The following is a 23,977-nucleotide window of genomic DNA, read 5'->3' on the forward strand; positions in this document are numbered from 1 at the left end:
TTGTGGGTTAACAACTCGTAGGCAGCTATGCCTGACGCTGCTTGCTCAGCCCCCCGCAGCTGCTTGTTCAGGCTCCCACACCAGGATGGGGAGAGAAATCGAAGGGCAAAAGTGAGAAAACTGCTTCCTGCGTCAGGAAGAAGGCAGTTTAATAAGTGAGGAAAAATAAACAAGCAAACAAAGAAGTGATGCAAAAGCAATCACTCACCATCAGCTGACCTATGCCCAGCCAGTCCCTGAGCCATAACCACCTTGGAAAACTGCCCCCGCATTCCTTCCCAGACCTCAGCTTTTACTACTGAAGGTGACGTTGTATGCTACAGTATATTCCTTTGGTCAATTTGGGTCCAGTGTCTTGTCCCTGTCCCTTCCCAGCCTCTTACCCACCCCTAGCTGTCTCACTGGGACAGCAGAGCGAGAAACAGGAGAAGGCCTTTGTGCTGTGTAAGCACTGTTCAGCAACAGCGAAAACATCGTTGTGTTATCACCACTGTTTGGTTACAAATCCAAAAGATAGCACCATATGGGCTGCTGTGAAGAAAATTAACTCCATTCCAGACAAACCTGGAACAATATCCCAATTCTAAAAGGAAAGAGAAAACATTCCAGTGCTAATAAGTAACGAGTTTCTTTTTCATTCCAATGGGATTTGCTCCTCTTCACTGAGGGATTAATTGGATGAGGAATTAATTTGCAATTTTCTGCTTCGTTGTTTTATTTTAAGGCATTTCTGCTTCAGTGATTATTTTGTTGCAATGAGCTGGTAAGTTGATGTTTATGCTGCTTAGCATGTGATTTAATACCTTCATTTGTCTGCATCATGATAGTAAACCAGGTGAAGCTTCATCATGGGTAGGCTAAACTTTTATTACTTTTACATGCTTAAAAGTCTGGAAATAAGGCAGTTCACACATTTACACCATTAAGTTGCTTCTATTAGTCTCTTGCATTAGCCCCAATGACCCTTGTGGGACAGTAATGTACTGCCAAAACAATGCCAGTTCTAGTCTTTCAGAAAATTTTGCTTCTGCTATTTTAACTAAAACAGCACTTCACAGTGAATAGGAAGGACAAGGTTACCTTCCTAAAAGGACAGTTGAATTTTGAAATACCACCTCAGTTTCTATTTCTGGCAGAGCAAAAACTGGGAGGAAGCTGAGTGGAAGCTTCTATATTTTTATCTGTTGCAACATGTAGAGATTAACATAACGGAATTCTTACCATATATGGCTTGTCTGCCACCTGTGAGAAAGATTTGGGTGGTCCAGCCATCATTTGAAGACAATATTGTGTCCAAAGGAGACTCTGGGGTTTATGTAAAATGCTGTGTGATTTGGTGGCTGCTAGTATTGGTCATCAAACTACATGCTGCTGCCTCTGCCAACAGAAATCTCTCAGGGAAAAAAATATGGTGCTGTCATTTCCCTATGTTTCTTCCCTGTCCTTTTCTGTGGAAGCACAATCTGGCCTTTGGTGAGGATTTCCACACATTACAAAAGGCGAGCAGCTCTAAAACAACTTTTGCTTTGAAGGGAGTTTAGCTAAGCGTTAGTGCCTTAAGGATAAGCTCACTATTATGACACTGTTCTGAGCACTTGAGATGTACTGTAGAGAGATTCTTTCCAGTGTCACCCAAATCCCATGAAACACCAGATGATTTTTTAAAATTTGATTATAAATAGAAGACTGATATAAAATTGTGAATCTTGTGTATGTCTTGTCTCAGTTTGCCAATACATAGTGTGCTTTGAGAACCCGTTGACACAAGATGCTCTTCTCTCCTGATTTCTAATTGCATTTAAGTTTTACTGCCGCTTTTCTTCGTGAATGCTGTATTGTATCACTGGTTAGAGGGGAATATCTCAGGAATATCACGGATTAGAGGGGAATATTGCAGGTGATACCAAAGTAAATGGTATAGTTGATATGCTTGAGGGAAGGGATGCCATCCAGGAGGACCTGGACAGGCTTGAGGAGTGGGTCCATGTGAACCTCATGAAAGTCAACAGGGCCAAGTGCAAGATCCTGCATCTCAGTTGGGGCAATTTCCAATACAAATACAGACTGGTGGATGAATGGATTGAGAGCAAACCCACAAGGAAGGACTTCTTGGGGATACTGGTGGATGAGAAGTTGGATATGAGCTGGCAATGTGCACTTGCAGTCCAGAAAGCTGACTTTATCCTGGGTTGCATCAAAAGAAGTGTGGTCAGCAGGTCGAAGGAAGTATTCTCCCCTTATACTCCACATTTGTGAGACTCCTCCTGGAGTACTGTGTCCAGCTCCGGGGTCCCCAGCGCAAGAAGGAAGTAGACTTGTTAGAATGGGTCCAGAGGAGGGCTGTGGTCAGAGAGCTGGAGCACGTCTCCCGTGAAGACAGGCTGAGAGAGTTGGAGTTGTTTAGCCTGGAGAAGAGAAGGCTCTGGGGAGACCTAATTGCAGCCTTTCAATATATAAAGCAGGCTTACGAGAAAGACGGAGAAAGACTTTTTACAAGAGCCTCTAGTGATGGGACAAGGGACAATGGTTTTAAACTGAAAAGGATAAGTTTAGATTGGACATAAGGAAGAAATTTTTTACAGTGAGGGTGATGAGACACTGGAACAGGTCTCCTAGAGAAGTTGTGGATGCCTCATCATGGGCAATGTTCAAAGTCAGGTTGGGTAGGACTTTGGACTAGGTGATCTTTGAAGGTCCCTTCTAACTGAAAGCATTTTGTGACACAAAAAACATACGCACAACTGTTCATAGAATGTTCTCATTTTGTTATATAGTATTTAAGGATCCTTTTGCTACTTGATACATTCAAATTCCTTAGCTCTTCCCATTTGACTAAGTCACAGTATAATTTGCATTTTTTCAGTGTAATACATTTTGCATTTCAATGATGTTTCCAAACCTATTTTTACTGAAGATTATGTAATGCTATAAATTGAAGAAACAGAACGTACAATATGACTAAATGTAGCCTAGAATTTTATAAGGGCCTTAAAATTAAGCCAACAAGGATGATAAATTAGAACAAAGAAAATAATGAAACAAATGCACATGTCCATTATCTTTTATAATCAAAAGTATGCAATGCTGGATATCAAAGACAGAATTCTTGACGTAGTAAGTTTAGTAGGAGTGATTGTTCCCAATAAACATGTTCCATAAAAAATACTAAGAGGCAGGCAAGTTTTCTAAAGTGGCCAACTTCTCTGGTTTCAACAGAGGTCAATAGTTCTCTCATCCCTGGTAGAATCAAAACCTTTGCAAGTCCTTACTGCCTCCTTTCAAATTCTCGCCAAAATCTTAGCTGATTAAGGGAAGTCCATACAAGTGCAACACAGCACTATTGCCCTGCCTAATGTTAGTGACCACTACAGAAAATATCTATTAATCTTGCTCATCATCACATTACGGAGCTTTTTTCTTTGCTAAACTGAGTATGCTTTTTATTTTTACTTTCTCACTTAATATTTTTTTTTTTTTAATGTGCTGATTTTCATTATCTTTCCCTCACAGGCTGCTTAAAAAACCTCAAAGTGCTCAATGTGAGTTTCAATAATTTGAAGTCAGTCCCTCCAGAATTGGGTGATTGTGAGAATCTGGAAAAACTGGATTTATCTGGAAATATGGAAATAACAGAGCTCCCATTTGAAGTAAGATAATAGACTATGTTTGTTCCATCTTTTTAATTTGGTTTATAGGTATTTTACCACAGTCTTAAAATCTTTTCTTAATAGATTAAATCACAGTCCTTGCAGTTTTTAGCAATAATGTTTTAGTAGTAATATCACTGAAAATGCCTTAGCAGCGGGTAAACAGGACCAAGCTTCTTTGTTTTGGTTTTCAAGTGACTAAATTTTGCTTGTATTTATTCTGATATATGAAGGAGGACATGATCCCAAAGGGGATTTGGCCAGTAGTGATAAGGAGAAGGCTGCAAATAGCTATTTTCTGTGAAAGTGAAGTACATCTTGACAGCCAAATTCACGTACTAACCTTCGTTTGTTCCCAGTGTCTGTTTTCCTTTAAAAAGAGTATGGAGAGCTCCATAAACAAAACTGCATGTTGCTATAAGCATAAATATCTGTCTGAAAAGGTATATTAAGTGCGAGGCATGGTATGAATACATAATAAAGACTGAGAAAAGGACTCCCAGGCATGCACCAACATTGTTTCTTGTGTTGGATGCATAACTGCTCTCTGCCACAGCTGCTCTGAGACTTATTGTTGATGGAGAAATGAAATCATTGGCTGGTACCTAACCACAGTTTCAGACGTCATCTGTATTTCTCAGGTTCTTAATATCTTGATTCCTGGAGGATGAGTGGGGGAAGCTTTAGGGAGAAGTGTCGGCTCTTCTTTACCAATTCCTATTTTTTCTCTAAACATCTGTTACTGGCAATTTACAGGCAATGTTGGAGTGGATTAAACTTACGTGAGATCTGGTCTGGCCGTGCTTATGTTCTGTTTTGAGGAAGTGAAAACAGTAATTAACTTTCCCCTCTGACTTTTCATTGTAAGGTAGTTTATCTAAAGAGAATTATTAAATATTATGTGAAGGAGACAGAAACAAAGAGTGAACATTAGCTTCACAGTCTAAGTGGACACTGCATAGAAATGCTAGCAACAGCACACATAATGCAGATGTCCTTTCTCCTTCTTCTCCTCCTCCTTCAGATAGCAAAGATAGGGGACAAACCAGATAAAATTTAACTGGTTAAGAGGAATCATAATGGAATCAGAAAAATGTATATCCTGAACAGGCAAATGAATTAAATACAAAAATCTAGGAAAAGTAAGTATATTCAAGCCTGTGGACTAGAACAGTGAATTTAGCCCCAGTCATTGGTATGTTAAAATCACTGAGTATTTTCCTAGTTGCCTCTAGAGGCCTGTTAGTGCAAAGGCTTACCCATGTCTATACATTATGGGTAGCCTTTGCCTGTAAACCTAACTGTGCTTGTGAATCTTTCCAGGGCCGAGTCCTAAGAGACCAGTGTTTCTCTTGGAAAGCTCAGAAATGTTGTTCCCTTCTGAGAGTCTCCAACGGGACTGAAATCCACTAAAGCTGAGTGTAGGCTACTGGGTAATAGTTCACTTACAATCTATGGAAAAAATTTGGAGCTGGTGTAAATGACAGTATGACAGCAAAAACTGGAAACAACGTCATGTCAGCATGGTCTAAAAGGTCAACTAGAAAAATATTGGCATTGTTTATTGTGTTTCTTTGTTTCTCTGGAGGTTGGCACTTAATTTATACTTGCAGTGACCTGGGAGGTAGGCTGCAGAAACTCTTCTGATTTAGTTTATAAAATTAGTTTCCCAGAATCAACATTTCGAGGGCAGCTTTGGAAGCTGAGCATACAATTAAAGGAACGCTCAACTGATTTTAAATGCTGCAAAGTATTTGGCCTTCAGTGTACTCAATATGGTTGGTGTTATTCAGAGCAATTGCATCAGTACCCTTGCTAGTGTAATGGGTGTCTGATGTTTGAATCTCAGATGGGCAAAAGGTGGTAGTCACTGGCAGGTAACTATTTAATCAATTAAAATATTGAATTAGTCTGAACACTCTAAAAAGGGAAAACAGAAAGACACTGTGAAGTGGTGTGGTGGGCTAACTTTGGCTAACAGCCAAATGCCCACCCAGCTGCTCACTCCCTTCCCCTTCTCAGCATGACATCAGGAGAAAATAGGATAAGAAAACTCATGGGTCGAGGTAAAAGACAGGGAGATTGTTTACCATTTACTGTTGTGGGCAAAATAGACTGCACTTGGTAAAGATTAATTTAATATTTGCCAATATACATTTGGGTAGTGAGAAACAAAGACATTAAAACATCATCTTTCCTCCCCCCTCTCCCAAGGTCAACTTCATTCCTTCACTGCAGATTTCTCTCCCAGCCCTGAGCAGTGCAGGGAGGTAGGGGGAGTTACAGACAGTCCACAGTGGTTTCTAGCTGCTTCTCCTTCCTCCTCATACTCTTCCTACGCTCCAGCATGGGATGTCCATGGGTTGCACTTCAGGAATATCCATCTGCAGCAACGTGGGTCTTCCATGGGCTGCGGTGTGGAGATCTGCTCCACCATGGAGCACCTCTTCCTCCTCCTGCTCGGACCTTGGTGTTCCCTCTGCTCTTTCTCACTCTTTTTATTCTTGCCCCTTTCTCCGGTGTTTTTTTCCCCTTTCTTAACTGAGTTTTTAGAGTGGCACCACACACTTTGCTGAGGGGCTTGGCTGTATCCTGTGGTGCGTCCATTGAAGCCGGCTGGAACTCTCTGTGTCCAGCACAGGGCAGCCCACAGAGGCCATGCTGCATCCCCCACACTGCCAGCACCTTGCCATGGACATCCAAAACAAGTATTTATGATCCCAAGTTAGACAGATTAGATCAATTATTACCCAATACAACTGCTGCTAACATCTGTTAATCCAGTGAAATGCTCATAAGGGTCAGTCATCATTCTCTCCTGTGGTGCGAGTACCGGGAACTGGAGGGTGTAAATGAGCAAGTAGGTGCAAGCTCTGTTTTGGTAGGTGAATGGATTCCGTTTACAACATTAGGAAAAAAAGAGAAAACTTGGCAACTGATACACAAAATAAGGTAGACGGTTGCTAAAAATGTTTCCTGTTTATCACCTTTTAGGAAGTTAAATTTTTATTTGACTTTCAAATCCTTAAAAGTTTCTTCTGGGAAGGTTAGAGTAATGCATGAGAGTAGCAACAGTATTCTCCAGTGTAAAACTTAAGCAAAAGAAATAAAGGCAAACTTCAGCCAAGCTGAAATTATCAAAGTCTAATTTTACCTTGGTTTTGTACATAGAATAATGGCCAGAGAGACACTGATAACATATACGAAAATGGATTCGAAGAGATTGATAACATGCCTGTAATTCAGTCAAGAATTTTTGACAGACCCGTAAAGGTTTATGAGATCATCAGAACTCTGAGACTACATTACATCGTCAGTAATCAGTCTCCCTGTTCCCTTTCTATCCATTTTCTTTATGACAGGTGCAAAAAATAGAGAAGTCTTGAAGCTGTTAGTTTATTTGGTTATTTAGTTGTTTCCTTTCTTAGGAAAAGAATTCAGTCTTTTATTTTTTAGACACAAAATACTACATGATGAACTAATTTAGGGGCAGAAATCTCAATGAGATGCATCACATAACATGTGACTGTAGTTGCTACCCAGAAGTGGTAGAGGGTGAATGTACGTTATTATACAAAACCATATGGTGTCATCAAATACCCATTTTTGAATTGAAGTTCCTAATTTGTGAAGACAGCTACCATATACCTGTATAAATTTTTGCTGCCATATCAGTTGTTTCTGTGCCTGAATTTGTCAGTCAGCCACGTAAGAAATTCACAGACTGCTATGATGTCTGTTAAGACTGTTAATTTGTTTTGTAAACAGGGGAACTTTAGGAAAGATAAGATGCTAAGCACCCTTCTCTTGTACCACTTTTCAGGTAAACTACAGTTGTTAAGGAGGTTTCCAGCACGTATACTGACTATACTTCTTGCCTTTTTAATCTATCAATTTCATTTTTCCATGCAGCTCTTTTAAGCTGAGGTATGCTATGAATGAGGTGCTTGGCACAACTGAAATCTTGTGGATCTTCATTCTCTGTTAATAGATTCAATATCTGTCAGTGATACATCCACCTTTTTCAGCGTGTGTGGGAAAAACCCCCACCCCAAACCATAGCATTCTGCTTGGCCTAATGCAACTTGTTTCATGGTGTTGCTCTGTCAGCTTACTAGGAACATGTATGCCCAGTACCTGAACTTTTGTCAGTATTTCTGTTTGGGTGTGCTTTGGAGCCACACCTTGAGTGACATGCCTTATGCCATAGCATCAGGAGGCAGGCACTCTGCTCACTTGTCTGTTCATTTCTTGTAGAAAGCTCTTGCCCTGTTTTCAAAGGCCACTTCCAGCACTCTGTAAGTCATCTCACTGAATCTTAAAATGAGTGTATGTTATCCAGTCCCTCTCCTAGCACAGTAGGATTATACTGAGTACCACACCCTGTAGCTGCAGAGAGAAGAGGAGGGATGGATGGATTTGTTTCTAAGTTTCTTGTACATTCTGTGTGTGAATTTAAGAATTAGTATGATGCTGGTATTTGTATTTTAACTGTTGGATAGAGTTCCTATTGCTATTTTCATATACATTATGCAACTAATTTGTTTTTCTAGGAATAAAAATGGTATTATAAATAATGTGTGTTCAGATTTAAGTTTGTAGAAAAACTGCTCTGACCTTATTTTGAGGTGTGCTCCCTTCAGAAAGTATTACTTTCTACAGTTATCTACTGAATCACCCAATTAACATTTCCTGTGCATGGCAGAATACCTGCTTTTGTGCTGACATTTCAAAGGGACAGCTTTGCTGTGTGGAAGGGCCAGTTCTTCTTCCATAGTATAAAATTCTGCTAATAATGCAACATCAGCCAAGAGTATCTATAGAAGTGACCCGAAGGAACTTCAGTGAGAAGAGCGTGAAGATGAAGAAATTCTCATTTCCTCCATCTGTACCATCTGGTGTGGCACATGCTGTCAGTGACAGGACAGGCAAGTCACTCCACACTACCAGCAGCAAGACAGAAATGCTTACAGATAGATGTTCTGATATTGAAAATAAATTAAAAAGCGGCTTTGCAAAGTTACTCTGCTTTGAGCAGTGTTCAATACGACATCTAGGCAGTCCCAGCAAACGATCTGAAATGTTTTCTATATCCTTTGTGAGGTCTGGGTAGTGCAAAGTGAAGGAATGACACAGAGAGTGTTACAGCATATGAGTACTTTGTCAAGGATAGAGCATATGTCTGTATGCCTGCATTTCCATGTCAATCTTGTATAAACTGATCTTTGAAGTTCAGAGAAATGGCAAGGTTATGCTTTCTGGCTGTTTTAGCACACAGTGTTTTCAACAGATCAAATAAAATCTTGTTTTGTATTTCTGATGCATAGAAGGTTTCAGCTAAGTCCTGATATAAGCAAGTATAGATTTGGGGAGCTTTCAAAATCATAGAATCATAGAATACTTTGGGTTGGAAGGGACCTTTAAAGATCATCTTGTCCAACCCCCCTGCCATGGGCAGGGATATCTTCAACTAGATAAGGTTGCTGTCCAACCTGACCTTGAATGTTTTGAGGGATGGGGCACCTACCACCTCTCTGGGCAACCTGTTCCAGTGCCTCACCACACTCAACATAAAATATTTCTTTCTTATATCTAGTCTGAATCTACCCTCTTTTAGTTTAAAACCATTACCCCTTGTTCTGTTGCTACAGGCCTTACTAAAAAGTCTGTCCCCATCTTTCTTATAAGCTTGCTTTATGTATTAAAGGCCACAATAAGGTCTCCCCGGAGCTTTCTCTTCTCCAGGCTGAAAAATGTTCTTGAGTACCTCACTCTTTTCCTTGTCCGTTGTTACCAGTTTGCCAGTCGTGTTCAACAGATGCATATGCTTTCTTTGACCTTCTTTTTCTGGCTGACATACCTGTAGAATCCCTTATTATTCTTTGCACCTGTTGTTGAATTTGGCTCCAGCCGCGTCTTGACCCTCCTGACCGCATCCCTACACAACTGGGAAGTGTAGATTTCCCAGGACACCTGTCCTGCTTCCACTGCCTGTGCTTTTCCTTCTTGCCCTTCAGTTTGATCAGCAGGCCTTGACTCATCCATGCCAGTGTTTTGCCTTCCTTTCCTGATGTCTTACGCCTGGGGATTGAGAGCTCTTGTGCTCTATGGAAAGTGTCCTTAAAGATCTGCCAGCTCTGTTTTGCTCCCTTGTCCCTGATGGCAGTTTCCAGGGAGTCCTGTTGACTAACTCCTTGAACAGCTGGAATTTTGTTTTCCTAAAATTCAGGATCCTGACTTTACTCTTTGTCTGACCCACGTCCTTCAGGACTGCGAACTCCATCAGTGCATGATCACTGCAGTCCGGGCTGCCTCCAATGTTGACATCACCAATTAGCTTACTTTCTTTGGTGCCCAATAGGTCCAGTAATGCATCCCCTCTGGTAAGGCTGTCTAGAGTTACAGGAGTTATAGCTAGTGTCGTTTCTCTGCTTTGTTTACCTGAAAACATAGTTATAATTAGTTGTCTCCTGCATCTTTCAACAATGCTCACATGCATGACCCTAAAAAAACCCAACCTGATGTGATCAGAGATTCATTAAGCACTAACATTAGTCTGCTAAGGTTTTTAAACACAGCAGTATCCAAAACAGACATAATTAACTTTTTATACATTAATACAATTTCAAAAGATACTTTAAAACTGAGGTTTAACAGCTGGAAAGTTTTCAGTCTCTTTTGGTCTGGTTCTGTTTCTCTGACCAGTCCTATTCAGCAAAGGAAAACATTTAACAGGAAGAGCAGAGACACAAGCTCTATACAAGTGTGGGGAGACTTTAAATAAGTCCCCACTGGGCATGTCCATGTAGCTCATCTTTGTGATCTGTGACTCGCACATCCCAAAGCCATACCCTGATTATGCAGGCAGTCTCAATAGAAATGTAAAATGACAGGTTGTTTTATCAGCACGTTATTCTTCAAAGCTGTAAACTTCCAAACTTGTTTCTTTTCCTTGCCATTTGTTTTTTTATATGTGTAACAATTATAAAATGAAAAAACATAATCAGGGGAATGTACAGGACATTAATTTCCCAGGGGTTTCACTATCCAGACAGGCACTGGAAGAACTCACCCTTAGCTCCCTCCTCTCTCATTTAATGGGATTATAAAGGACATGTAAAATCCTCACATTCGTAGAATTTTTAGAAAGTTACAAAGGAAACATGTATTGGATTTGAGAGGAGTGGTGTAATAAAGGGCTTAACTTGGTACTGTGAAGCCAACAGCGTTAAGCCAACCTCCGGTGAAATTCTTCACTCTAGATCACTGGCAAAAGTCCAGTTGACTTTAATCAGACCAACATTTCTGTGCATACATTTAGCAGTTTCAGAAATGTTTTTCCAATTGATTGGCTGGGGTGTATTTCTGTCAGACAGGATTTCATCTGGCCCTTCTTTGCTTAGTGCTTGTATTCTCTTTGAATTTGCTTAACGCTCGTGACGAGTCGCTTTCCGATACAGTTGGCCAAAGTGCTGTCAATCCATGCAAAGCAACAGCTGCTTTATGGATCTGATATAAGATGTACCATCAAACATTAGCAGGAGGGGTGTGAAACCCAAAAGAGCAGGTGCAAAGGTGTTAGGTGTCAGAGGAGATTCATGGAGGCCTGACTGCTGCAGTAGCTCTCATAAATGTTTCAATACACAAGGGGCTAAAGAAGGGCATGGGTCTATGTTAGGAAACAGGATTATGCAGTTAGGCACAGGAAAGTGTGTCAGTTGATCCTGCTCTTGACACTGTGCTTCCAAAGGCTACTAATTAATACAGTATCACTTCAAAACCACTCCACGATCAGAGCAAGTCAGCAGCTAATAATAACAGCCCACTTCATTGGAGAACTGACCCATGCCTACCTCTGTGCGGCGGTGCCAGTGACCTCTCCTTTACCTTTCACAAGAGTTCAGTAAAAGTAACATCACCTTTCATGGTCTGATTTTTTTTTTTTTTTAGTAGGGAATGACAGGGAACTAGTCTTACAGTGTAAGGGAAGACTTAAAAATGAGCAAAGGGGCATAATATGAACACTACAACATAGCTCTGTTGTTACAAAAAGCATGAATCTAAATGTGAAAGAATAGTGTTTGGTACTATTCCATCTGAGCTTGCTCTGAAAACAGTTCAAAATCTCATTGACTCCAACAGCAAAATAGGCTTTCAGAATCCTGGTTATATATCCTCTGTTCATCAGTGAGATAATCTGAGGCAGATTTTATACAACTACTGAACAGAAGCAGAAAGAAGAACAAATACATAGCACTATCACATTTGCATATTTTAACATAAAGAAAAATGTCTCTGCTATGCACATACATGGATTGATGAGAGTCAGAAGGCAGTTGTAGGTGGAGGGAGAGAAAAGCAAGTTATTTGTTATTCCATAAAGTGCAGCTAATGAGAGGTATTATTTATTCTGTAAGAAGAATAAAGTTGGAGAGTCTAACTGAAGTTAACGCATTTAATTTATTACTGAATACATTCCTATCAGTTGCTAACTAATTATAGGTAGTTACATGATTGATCAACTCTTCACAGCTGTAAGAAACACTTGGTAAGGCTGACTGTGATTTTTATACATCATCGCAGATCAGTGGGAAAGGCATAAAGACAAGAGCCAGCCCTATCAGTTGAAAGCAGATATCATCCTATTTTTTTGTCTCATACAGAGCTCAGTCAGGGTAAGATCTCTGTTCTACTAGTGCTGGACAAAAAAGTGTAGAATTATACCCAATGTGAAGTGGAAGTGATGCTGAAGATGCAACGGAATTCAATGGAGGATATGGCCCAGAGATTCCTGCTTTTCTTATTGAAGAGATGCCAGCTCACAAACCTGAGTTTCTGTGATGCTTCTGAACTGCAGTGCAAAGCATGATGAGTTTCACGTTAAGAAATTAATGGCTGAAAAACTCAGAACAAATACAAAAAAAGAGGTGACTCTTCACCTGCTGTTTAGACTATCCATCTAATTCACTATTGTGGCTTGTCATAGAGCTGGTTATTACTGATGGAGTTCGGGAGGAGGCGGGTAATTTTACGAACAATAAAAACACAAGTTACAAAGGTTATGGTAAGGTTAAAGTAACTTCATGCTTTATGGTGTAAACATAGCTTTGCAGGAATAAGATTTCCCAGACTTCCCTTATCTTTCACTTTGCAAAATTGATCCTGGTAATTTTTTTCTTCCTATCTATTTTTAATTGATGTATGTTTTGTTTACTTCCCGATCAACCGTGTTACCCTACCCATATCAGCCAATTGATTTCTGGGCTAATCTGAGGTGATACTATTAATTCCGGTCTGCCAAATTCCTTGTCCCCAAATTTGAGACTCCACACATCAGTTTACATGGGCAGTGTGGGTGCTGGGTATATGTGGCCAATGCTCACCGGTATGTGGAGTTTCTGTGAAGAATGTGTATGACTGTGTGGCAGAACTTCCCCCGGCTCTGTCTAGTTAGATGGTACGTGATTATATGGCTGTATGATTGGGGAGACTATGCATCACTAGACTGCTGCTGAGGGCTATGGCTCATATCTTCAATCCTGTCAGGCGGCATACACTGGCTGCCAAGCTGTCTTGAGGCTGCTGCTTTGTCTCGTCTTGAAATGCAGAGCTGGTCAGTTAGAAATTATGTCTAACCTGTATGATCGTGGTGGCAGAGGGGCCGCAATGAATTAGAAGATACATGTGTCAGGATTACATGTGGGCATCACCATTTCATGATTCAGCGTTCTTTTCTGCCTGTGTTGCTGGTGTTAGGCTTTTTTTTTTTTTTTTTTTTTTTTTTTTGGCGGGGGAGTGGTGGTGGGGGTGGTGGTGGGCACTGCGTGTGTGTGTATTTTCGTTTTTTTTTCATTTCTCTTTGAATACACTCCTTGCAGGGCAGGGAGATGGTTAAGAAGAGGCCAGGCTACCTCAAACTGCTTTTAATATAGTTGAAATATTTTTCATTCTCAGAAGCTGGCTCCAAGTCTTCAGGTTACTAATACAAAATGCTCTTTGAAATGCTGGTTAGAGGCAATAAAAAAGCCAACTAGACTTGAGGACCTAATGTGATGCTTCAGAGTTGTAGAATGCTGGACTACACTTTTTTAAAAAAGGGAAGAAATGAGGAGATTATAAAAAATATAGACCATCTTAAATTCCCACTAATTTCATTACCACAATCAAATAAAGTCTTGATAGATGCCTGAGACTTTTCATAATACATACCTAGAGTGGTCCTTAGTATCTCAAGACTAGAAATCAGGAAACCTGTGTTATACTTTCTCTGATACATTTTTTGATCTTGGTAAGTGACTTTTTGCCACTGTGTTTCTGTTTGCTTTCTCCCATTTGCTTGTCATGGCTACTAATGATATCAAAACTGCACTGTAGAGATCTCTCAACATGTGTTTTTACAGCATAGTATCACAGAGCTTTATTTGCAGTTCTACGTGCTCTCATAATAAAGATGCTAGTATTGTAATACACTAAGTTGCAAATCTGCTTTCCAAAGAATTCAACTTTTAGCAGTTCTCACCTTTGAAATCTCAGTAAACGAGCTGTATATAGAGTGTTCAGTATTATTCTACTAGAACATCAGTGAGGTGTTTGTGCCATACTCTGAGAGTGAAAAAAAAAATCTGAACTGTGCTTGTTTGAACTGTGACATAGAAACAGAGGTTTTCATTATTTGTGTAAATGTCAGCTTCCTCTGAATTCTGCAAAGTTCTTAAACTGAAAACCATGTTGTTGTTGCAAATCCTATAGCCTAATTGCATAGAAGTTTCATTTTATTGAGAAGTGCAATGCTTTTGGGTTATGTTGGTCTTGTATTGTGAAGGAAGAATGCACCATGAATTTACCATTTCTTGCTCAACTGTTCTAATTTTTACAGTCTTTCCTAATTTTGGTTTAGGCCTTTCAGAACTACTGCAAAACAAACAAACAAACAAACAAAAATAAAATAATGAAGTCTTTCCATTCTGTTAATGACTGTTGCTCATCTCTCACTCCCATCTACCGTTGTATTCCTCCTTGAGAAAAACTGACAGGACGTATGATGTTTTGTATGTAAGTGCGCAATTGTTTTATTTAGTGGCAAATAATTTTTGGTTTCATTATTGAATACAACATTATATATGTATCCAACTACTTATTTTCTTTTTTGACCACTAGTGCTTATTGAACACAAGACATTCACTGAGTTATATAGTTACTTTTTTCATCTTTGCATCTTTTCCCAGGTTTCAGTCAGTTTAAGAAATGTGTGTAGTTCACTGTTCTTGTATTAGCTTGTACTTCTCCATATTAGATTTTATTTGCAGTTGTGAAAATCATGACAGTTTTAGATGCATTCTGTTAATAATAAATGTTACTCCTTCTAAGTATTTGTTCAGTAGTCATAGTTTCCTTTGTTACATTCATGTTTTTATATGCTCAAAGCTTTACATAGGTATTTGTAAAATGTCATGTTCACAGAAAATATTATCTGGCATTGCATATGATATACAGAAATATGAAGAAGTTTTTTGTTTACTATTAAAATTACTAGGGGAATATATGTCTCCAGCAAGAATGTGTAGCTAAGAAAAGATAAGTTGCTCGGACACAATCTGAAGGGGACTGGGTAGTAAAACACTTGTTTGGAAGCTGCTTGTTTTGATGTAGGACATAGAAGAAAAAGTGTAAAATGTATTTGAGTTTATACTGTTTCAGAACCATGAAATCTGATTCTACACATTTTATTGTCTGTGTGACTATGCTGGGACAGGCCAGATGACTGATTTTATTAGACATCTTTTCTTTGTTGTTTAAGAGATACCGGACAAAATTTAACAATCCAAGGAGCTTTATGGACCAAGCTTTCAGTTGTATTTTTGCCTACCTTTTCCTGAGCTACTCTGAGTCGATGGACGAGCTCCTGATGTAATTTAGACCTAGAAGCTTGCCTGAGATATAGGAGTCTCTTGGTTACACTGAGGACCTGGCCAGATATTTTCTATGCAGGCATTTTTTTTTGTTGTTGTTGTTTTTTAAAAAGACTATTTCAACATGTGCTTTATTAGTGCATAAGAAAAAAAAAAAAAAAAGGAAAGAAAAGAAACTCTAAAGAATTTCCAGTAAAAAGCAGATGAGATTTGTAGGCTTGCTATGTTTTCATCCATGGGGCAGTATCAAAGATCACACAACTGAGTGGTAATACTGGGGGGCTGCAGTGTGTCCAGTGCCTGCGCCAGGTCTCTGTAAATTCCAGGTCAGGGGACTTCTTCCTGTAAAATGAGTCTTGAAGGCTCAGCTTCATTACAAACTTTCATAAGTAAGTATATGAATAAAAATTATTCAGTTATATTTTTATTAGCAGACACTTAATAAGAACAATAATAATTTAATACCTTAAATTATTTAGACACACTCAGGTTTCCTGGACACAGCCTGGATGGAGTAGTGCAAAATAGCAATGAAGCGCTAAAAACTGCAAGAAGTCATAGCCTCATGCTCGTAATTGCACCAGCAAGTTCTTAGAAAGTAGCCAAATGTCTATTTGTGCAAAAAACCTGGCCACTGTGCATACAACATATGTGCCATTCCTCAGCTTTCTTGTCCAGGTTAGGGAAAGACCTCTCCCATATCTAAGTCTTTTACTAATATTAGCTATATTTCCAATTTTTACATGCTTGTATCAAAGCAAGATATAAAGCCTCCTAGAAATATTGTTATAATATAGAAAGAAAAGAATCCTTTGGGAAGAAATGAACTTGATTTTTTTCCTATTAGGTTTGTCACCACTTCAAAGAAAGTATATAAACCTCCCCCTGCATGTATCTAACAGCACTATGAGAAAGGAAAGGAGGGAGAGAAAATTTGCTATAATCCTGGCAAGCCATGAAGCTGTGAACTGTCGTGTTCAATTGCTGAGAGCGTTCTCAACCGTAGGTTTGTGTACTATCAGTGTCATGCACATGCAGTCTATGGCATTAAAAGAAAGATAATTTTGATGATAGACATTTTGCAACAGTTTGCTCAACTAGATAAGGTCTAATTCTGGACCAGATATGTCACGGGGTGCAAAACGGACATCTCCATTGTGCCTTTCCTGAAATTGGGGATTTTCTTTATGAATCTCCTGCTTCAAGAACTTCTCCAGCTCCAAGTTGCAGGTTTCTCCTGCTTGGTAGCCAATTAGTGGTATTTGTCAAACTGCTCTGGTGCCCAGCGCCACAGCGGGCAAGAATCTTGTGCATTTTAGTGAAGTTACTCTGTGCCAAGGCAAAAAGAAGTTCTACCATTTCTGTTTGCAAAAAAACCATGGAGATGCTTATTCCTGGTATCATAGGAGGCAGCTCACAGATCACAAACCTTCTGACTTCTGCTGCTGAAGTCAGAATGTTTTTCCCTTTAATATTCTGTCTTCTACTTATATTTACAAGCAAGATGATTTCTGGCTGACATTCCATGAAAGTCTTCTTTCCAAGTTTATCAGGCTTTATTTGTTCAATCCGGTGTAGAAAGCTGTTGTCATTGCCCAGCACCAATATACATAAGGTGAGATGATTTCATCATCAATCATCAAAATGCTGCTACTGTAATAGGTAACATTCTTAGTTTCACTTGAATGTTTTTCTCATACCATTTTTCTTCTTATTTGTTTTACTTCTGTCAATACTATGTCGTTACCTGGTTCTCTTCTACTGATATTATCTCTTCAAATATCCTTGATATTTTTCTCCTTTCAAATGAATGGTTACTATTTTATCAATGTAAATCAAACTCATTAACAAGTGTGTTATAATTATTTATTTCTTCTGTCTTCTTTGTTTAGAATATGTTTTGAGTTGCTACAGAATAAAATTTACTTCTCTTTTGGGTGGATTTCCCCTGGCCTCACTTTGGCAAACAGTGATTTACTCTGGGTTACAGAATGAGCTCAAATGAACATACTGTTTTTAAAGTCAGAAGGATAAATTCACAGGCTACAGTGTATTGCCATAGCAAAAGAGAATTGCTGTATATGTTTAAATCAGAATTAAGATGGCAGAATTTGAATAGTATTTTTTCAGTTGCTTTTGCATCTTGGAGCAGAAACAAAAAAAGTTTTTGGCTTTGTCTATTCTGTTGTGACAGTGAGCAATTTTTGGTCGTCTCTTGGTGAACGTTCTGGTTTCATCTGGCATAGAGTTAATTTTCTTCCTAGCAGCTGGTATGGTGCTGTGTTTTGGATTTAGGATGAGAATAATATTGATAACACACTGATGTTTTACTTGTAGCTGAGCAGTGCCTACCCTAAGTCAAGGACTTTGCAGCTTCTCACACTGCCCTGCCAGCGAGGCGGCTGGGGGTGCGCAAGAAGGTGGGAGGGGGCGCAGCCAGGGCAGCTGACCCAAACTGGCCAAAGGGATATGCCATTCCGTGTGACCTCATGCTGAACAATAAAACTGGGGGGGAGTTGGCTGGAGGGCCTGCTGCTGGGGGACTGGCTAGGCATTGGTTAGTGGGTGGTGAGTAATTACATTGTGCATCACTTGTTTCGTATATTGCTTTTTCATTATTATCACTATTATTATTATTACTGTTAATGTTATTATCCCTTCCTTTTCTGTCCTATTAAAATGTCTATCTCAACCCACGAATTTTACCTTTTTTTTTGTTTTTTTCCTGCTTCTCTCCCCCATCCCACTGTGGGGGGGTGTGCGGACAGGGGAGTGAGCGAATGGCTGTGTGATGTTTAGCTGCCTGCCGCGTTAAACCACAACAGTGAAGGAACAGAATATATCTTAAAAGGGTCTTTTGATATATTCAAACGACATGTCCTATCCAAACATTCTGGAGAGGTCAGTTAATGCCCGTATGCTACAGATATTGCCGGTCTTCCACTCCTAATAGTTTTAATTAAAACGTATGAAGAATATGCACCCAAAGTGAGCTACTGGACCCATTTAGGTTGATGAGAAACCTGTAATTGACTTTTGGTAGAGCCTAGTTTTCCCTTCTAATGTGTGTCCTTAATTTACAAGTTTTGGAGATTTGAGGATGAGATGACTTTATGATGGCAAAGTGCAATAATATATGCAGACTGCGTGTAGCTGCAGTAGTAATACTATGAAAATTTAATGTAACTAATCAACATAAATTTATTTTTTGAGACAGCAGACTTGTTTTGGCTTCAGCCCAGAAAATCATTGATCAGGTACTTAATTTCATGCACGTGACTCATCTATTGGCTTGGAACAAGTCCTATATTTAAATTTAAACACATGATCCACATTCTTGGGGATTTTAACTGTATGAAGATGGTTCTGCTCTTATTGCTATGTGGTTCTTCAATCACCGGTGAATAATCAATACCTGTATTTTTGTGATTATTGCATATGCAGCCAGCTTTCTCATTCTTTGCAGACCTGATGAAAGGTTTATATACACAAAAAACCTGCTCTAATAAAAAGCAAAGTCCCTTTCTATGAACTTTTTATGCTTAGATCATCATAGCTATAGTTACTCTATTAGACTTTGAACATTAGGTATTTGAATGATGGTAATACTCCAAAGATGAAAGGGGATAATGTTAAACTTCCAAGTAAACAGTTTGGCATCAGAATAACAGTGTCTCTTTGTGGATTAACTCTGCAGAAGATTTAGAATTTTAGCATTGCAAAATTGTAATAATGCCATTTGGGTGAAGACTTTCTTCCATATACATTTCTTGGATTGAGCTTATCATGTTACCACCAAATGAAGTGCTGTTTGAAGTCGTGTATTTTTATGCTTCAGAGCATTTTGTCACAAAATATGTGAACGAGTATTCTGTTACTAAGGGGTGGGGTTGACTGTTAAATGCCTTTGCCCCCTCAAGTTTAAAAGTCCAGTTTGGAAGTCTGATGTTGGACTCGGCTATAAATATATAAGTGTATCTTCATGAAATATCTCTTCTGCCTCTAAAGATGCTCGCACCGTGTTTCTTTAATTGGTGCTTTTCTGCAGGAATATCAGTGATATTACAGAAGAGGTTTCACTTACAGCTCTCTGCAACTAAAGGTGGGGATTTGGTTTGAATGCGTGAGATCTAAGTGGGCAACTGTGCAGTTTGCACCTAGGGTATTCCTTGGTCGTATATATCGTACTGCTTTCAGCAACCTAATGACATGCTTAGTGCCAATATATGGGTCTTGGTAGACAACATATATGATAACCTGATCCTACTGATGTGGTACAAATTTTCTTTGAATTCATTGAGTCTGAAATTTCTGGGCAAAAGCATGTTTGTAATGCATTGATAGACATTTCCAGGTTAATCTTTTGTATGTCTTGTCAAACATTGACTTTGATGGGATGCTGTTTCTGTCACAGGATGTTTACATGTGATTGAAAAATACAGTATTTTTGTGGTAAGGCTTGACATGATTTTACACTTTTTCATTTGTTGGTGCTAAGTAGTAGGTAACTCATGATAAACTTGCATGCAACCTTATCAGTAAATCCCTTTCATGGCAAAAAGCAGAACAGAAATAAAAACACACCCATTAATCAAATAACTTGTTCAGCCCAAGACATGGTGTCCTTTTCTTTCAAATGAAGGTTTAACTGTCAGAGGGAAAGAGAAGCGGTGGAGTTCTACAATGGTATCATCTGGATTATTTCTATGAACAACATTATTAAGATAAGCAAAAATGGGGCAGTTTGTCAAATAAAAATGACAATAGTGATTAAGTGTAAGGACCACAATAAGTGGGTCCATGTAGCTAGACTATCAAATATAGCTATTTTTTTAAAAGGGACTTGCATAAAGCGTATATACTGATTGATTCAAAGTCACATAATAGAGGAAAATAGCAAAAATCAACACCAAGCAAAAATAAATTATAACATAAAAATGATAAGGTAGCCATGCTTGTTTGAAAATGAAATGTTATAAAAGGTGCAAAAATCCATCAGTCCTTCAAGAAGAAATAAAATACACACGGTTTTCTTTAGAAAATATAATACAAAGCTGCCATAATTTCCAATGCATCATATATCATAGGTGTTTGTTGGTAACATACCAGAGACAGATTAAATAAAAACTCCATTAGGTTTCAACATACTATAGAAAATGGACAGGTTTTGTTAAATATTACCCTAAAAGAACAAGTACTGAGGGCTTGCAGATTACACAATATAATCATGGCTCCATATATTCTGTGGCATGCTGAACCAAACTTTATATCAAGAGAGTCCATGGCCTTATATTTTGTTGGTACATTGTTACGGGTGTACAAACTCCTGAAAAATGTAGGTTTTCATCTAACCAAGTATTAAAACAATCTATTTTCAACACTATATGAAAAATGGCAGAAACAGTTCTGTTTATTAAAAAAATAACACTGCTATTTTAATGTTACTTAATATTTAATGCAATAAAGCACTTTCAAGAAAGCATATAAAACTAGTTATTGCTGTTGAAGAAATATAATTTTACCACCTAGTGTTAATGTTACCAAGTTGTTTCAGCATGACAGGTGACTGCACGTGAAAGCAAAGTGTTTAGGAACTTGAGTGAACAGCGATGTCCGTTTATTTTAGAATAATCTGCCACTTGGTGTTTAGAGACTGTGGCTCTTCTTCTTTGGGGATGGTTTGAAAGCATTTTGGGTAGTGTTTAAGCCTGTGGGACATTGTTTTAATTCTGTGCCTGCTAAATTCCTTTTGGGAAGAGTTTGTTGAAAGAAATGTATCAGCAGTTTTAGCAAATTGTTCTGAATACAGAGAAACTTGAAATATTTGCTTAGGATTTGGAATCTTGATAATAATTTGAAACCACAAAGTAAATGCAGCGTAAAGATGGTGCTAATTATTTTCTATATTCTGTCATTGCTACAATCTAGAAGAGTCACTTGTTCAAAGGGAGGTTCTGTTTTATTAGAAAAAAAATTCAGTACCTGGAAAATTTACAGTTTAGAAGTGAGTGTTCATTGCTAGTAGCAGTCCTCAAAATGACAAAATGGTTTGGAAGTGAGAAGTGTCAGAATAAATTGTGTGCTTGCCTGTTCTGAATCAGGAGTGAGACATTTCCATGGTAATGCCTTACCAAGGCTGTTTTAACGCAGTGGTGGGCAGATTTTGAACTTATATCTTTGGCCTGAGAAGCTCTGAACTCTGTTATGTTTTTGAAAGCTAAACTTAATTATGTAGTAATTTCTAATATAACTTCAGTAAATCTTCCTGAAAAGATTTCCCTAAATTTTAAGGTCTGGCAGAAATATGAAGTTATATCTAGAAAAAACACAAAACAAACCAAACCCCAAACCCCTTAAAAACCACACCCCACAAGCAAAAAAAACACCACCAAGAAATTCCAAACCAAACTGTCTCTGACACAGCACCAAGCTGTGAATGTGAGCATTTTAAATGGCAAGGGTCAAATTAAGATGAAAGTCTGGCAGTATTGCACTCGGAAGAAGTTTGGCCATAAAATGTAACAGGATTTGATTTTTAACAAATAATAATAATAATAAAATCCTTCTCAAGGATTCAGAATGTTTTTTATTACTTTCTAATTTTTTTCATAATTTATGCTGTTGCTTGCAGTTTGCTCACTTTGGAAATGAAAAATATATTTGATTTGGGGTTTTTGGTTCTTAATTATTTTCTACATTCTAAGCAACCTTCAGACAAAGACCAATGAAATTTTTTTGCAACTTTCTGTATCAGGATCTATAGAGCTAGATTGTGATGGTGACATATGATTAGAAGCTCAGAGACATAATTTCCATTCTAAAGTACTTTTTTTGCTTAACATTTATATTCCTTTGACATTCACTTTAGCTAGCTGCATGGTCTTATGAACAGTGGTAGTGTGAATAATTGATTCAGTACACAGCTTTATTTAACACATTTATTTCTCTAACAGGTATATTTTACATTTAACCTTCATTGTGCTAAAAGTTTATTACTTAAAAATGTAATTCCTTTGAAAAGTATTCAACTAAAAAGGTCTAGCGCACCTTATTATATATTTACTTTGTAGATTGGAAGGTGTATTTTTAGAGATATTTGAAAAACATTGGATCATGTTGGCTTAAATTGGCATTTTGATTTTCTAAGGGTCTCCTAGCAATACACACTCAGTGCATAACAGAGTTATAGCAAAGGAAATCCATGCATTTTTGATGTGAGTTATAAAATCTCTGATTTTGAGAATGGTAACATGGCATTTATTAATTATCAAAACTGTGTTTTGTCACTTCAGAGCTTAGTTCATATTGTAACCTAGGAAGGAACCAATTCATTGTCTGGTTCCAACCTTGCTGTTGTCTGAAATTATAGGGTTTTTTTAGAATGAAAATTTCATTAAATACCATGGCAGTGTTAGAAAGGTGATGAACACTTTGGGAGGTAGTTATTTCTGAAATCCATTTTCCTATAAAATGACGACTAAGAGATAAGGCTGGCAAAAAGTTGAGTAAAAAAAAATCTGATTCTTATTTTTCTAAGTGCTTTGAGAGGAATAAGAATGTTTGATGAATGAAATGTCTTTTTTGTATTTGCAAAATGTAACTAAAATAAAGCACCACTTCTTTCTAGCTAAGTAACCTGAAACAAGTCACAGTTGTGGACGTGTCAGCAAACAAGTTCCATTCTATTCCAATTTGTGTACTCCGGATGTCTAATTTGCAGTGGTTGGATATTAGCAGCAACAACCTGAAAGATCTCCCAGAAGACATAGACAGGTAGCTTATGTTTTAATTCATTGACAGGATTGTGAACTATAAAGCAAATCTAGAAAGTAACAAGCTTCCAAGGGACGCTGTTAATGAAAAAAATTACATGAAAAAAATCACAGGTGGAAATGCCTCAGATAGTTTCGCATGTAAGCTTTACCACTATTATTGACGGACTATACTGGAGAACAGAAACTACATTTTCTAGATCACTGATGGCAGGTTGCACAGTCAGTGACTCTACTGTTCAGTTAACTAATTACATTTTCTGCTGCATTCACGATAATTTGTCATTATATCCATGCATTGTTATTTGGGAAGTTCATGGGGCATACTCTGCCCCAGTTCCAGCAAAGGGCACTCACCGTATGGAGTTGGCAGCAGTATCTCTCTGGAGGGTAAATGGGGTGGAGGAAAAGATGAACTAAAGCATATTTAAGTTACTGAAAGAACATGATCAACTTTGGTAATAAAGCAGAAAAATATTGGTAAGATTAAAAAGCCACTGACAATCCTTCCCTCCCATTCTGAAGTATATATGCCTGTGCCCACATATACTCACTCTCTCAATTTAGAGATCTGCTTGAACTAGTTTTAAAAAAATCACACTGATCCCTTTGATGGGACTTACAAGTCTGAGAAAGCACTTTTGTTATT

The 23,977-nt window shown here is 38.3% G+C and overlaps 1 protein-coding gene across 5 annotated transcripts in view; it reads left to right on the plus strand.

Annotated features, from left to right (window-relative positions):
- LRRC2 (leucine rich repeat containing 2) overlaps positions 1–23,977 on the plus strand; it is a 71,376-nt gene that overhangs the window by 39,673 nt on the left and 7,726 nt on the right. For all 5 annotated transcript variants that reach the window (XM_054809720.1, XM_054809716.1, XM_054809719.1 and 2 more), the window contains 2 exons: positions 3,511–3,647; positions 23,184–23,329. In XM_054809720.1, the coding sequence (XP_054665695.1) occupies positions 3,511–3,647; positions 23,184–23,329 (283 nt within the window). The remainder of the gene's footprint in view (positions 1–3,510; positions 3,648–23,183; positions 23,330–23,977) is intronic.

Source organism: Grus americana, chromosome Z, assembly GCF_028858705.1.
Source record: "Grus americana isolate bGruAme1 chromosome Z, bGruAme1.mat, whole genome shotgun sequence".
Taxonomy (NCBI): domain Eukaryota; kingdom Metazoa; phylum Chordata; class Aves; order Gruiformes; family Gruidae; genus Grus; species Grus americana.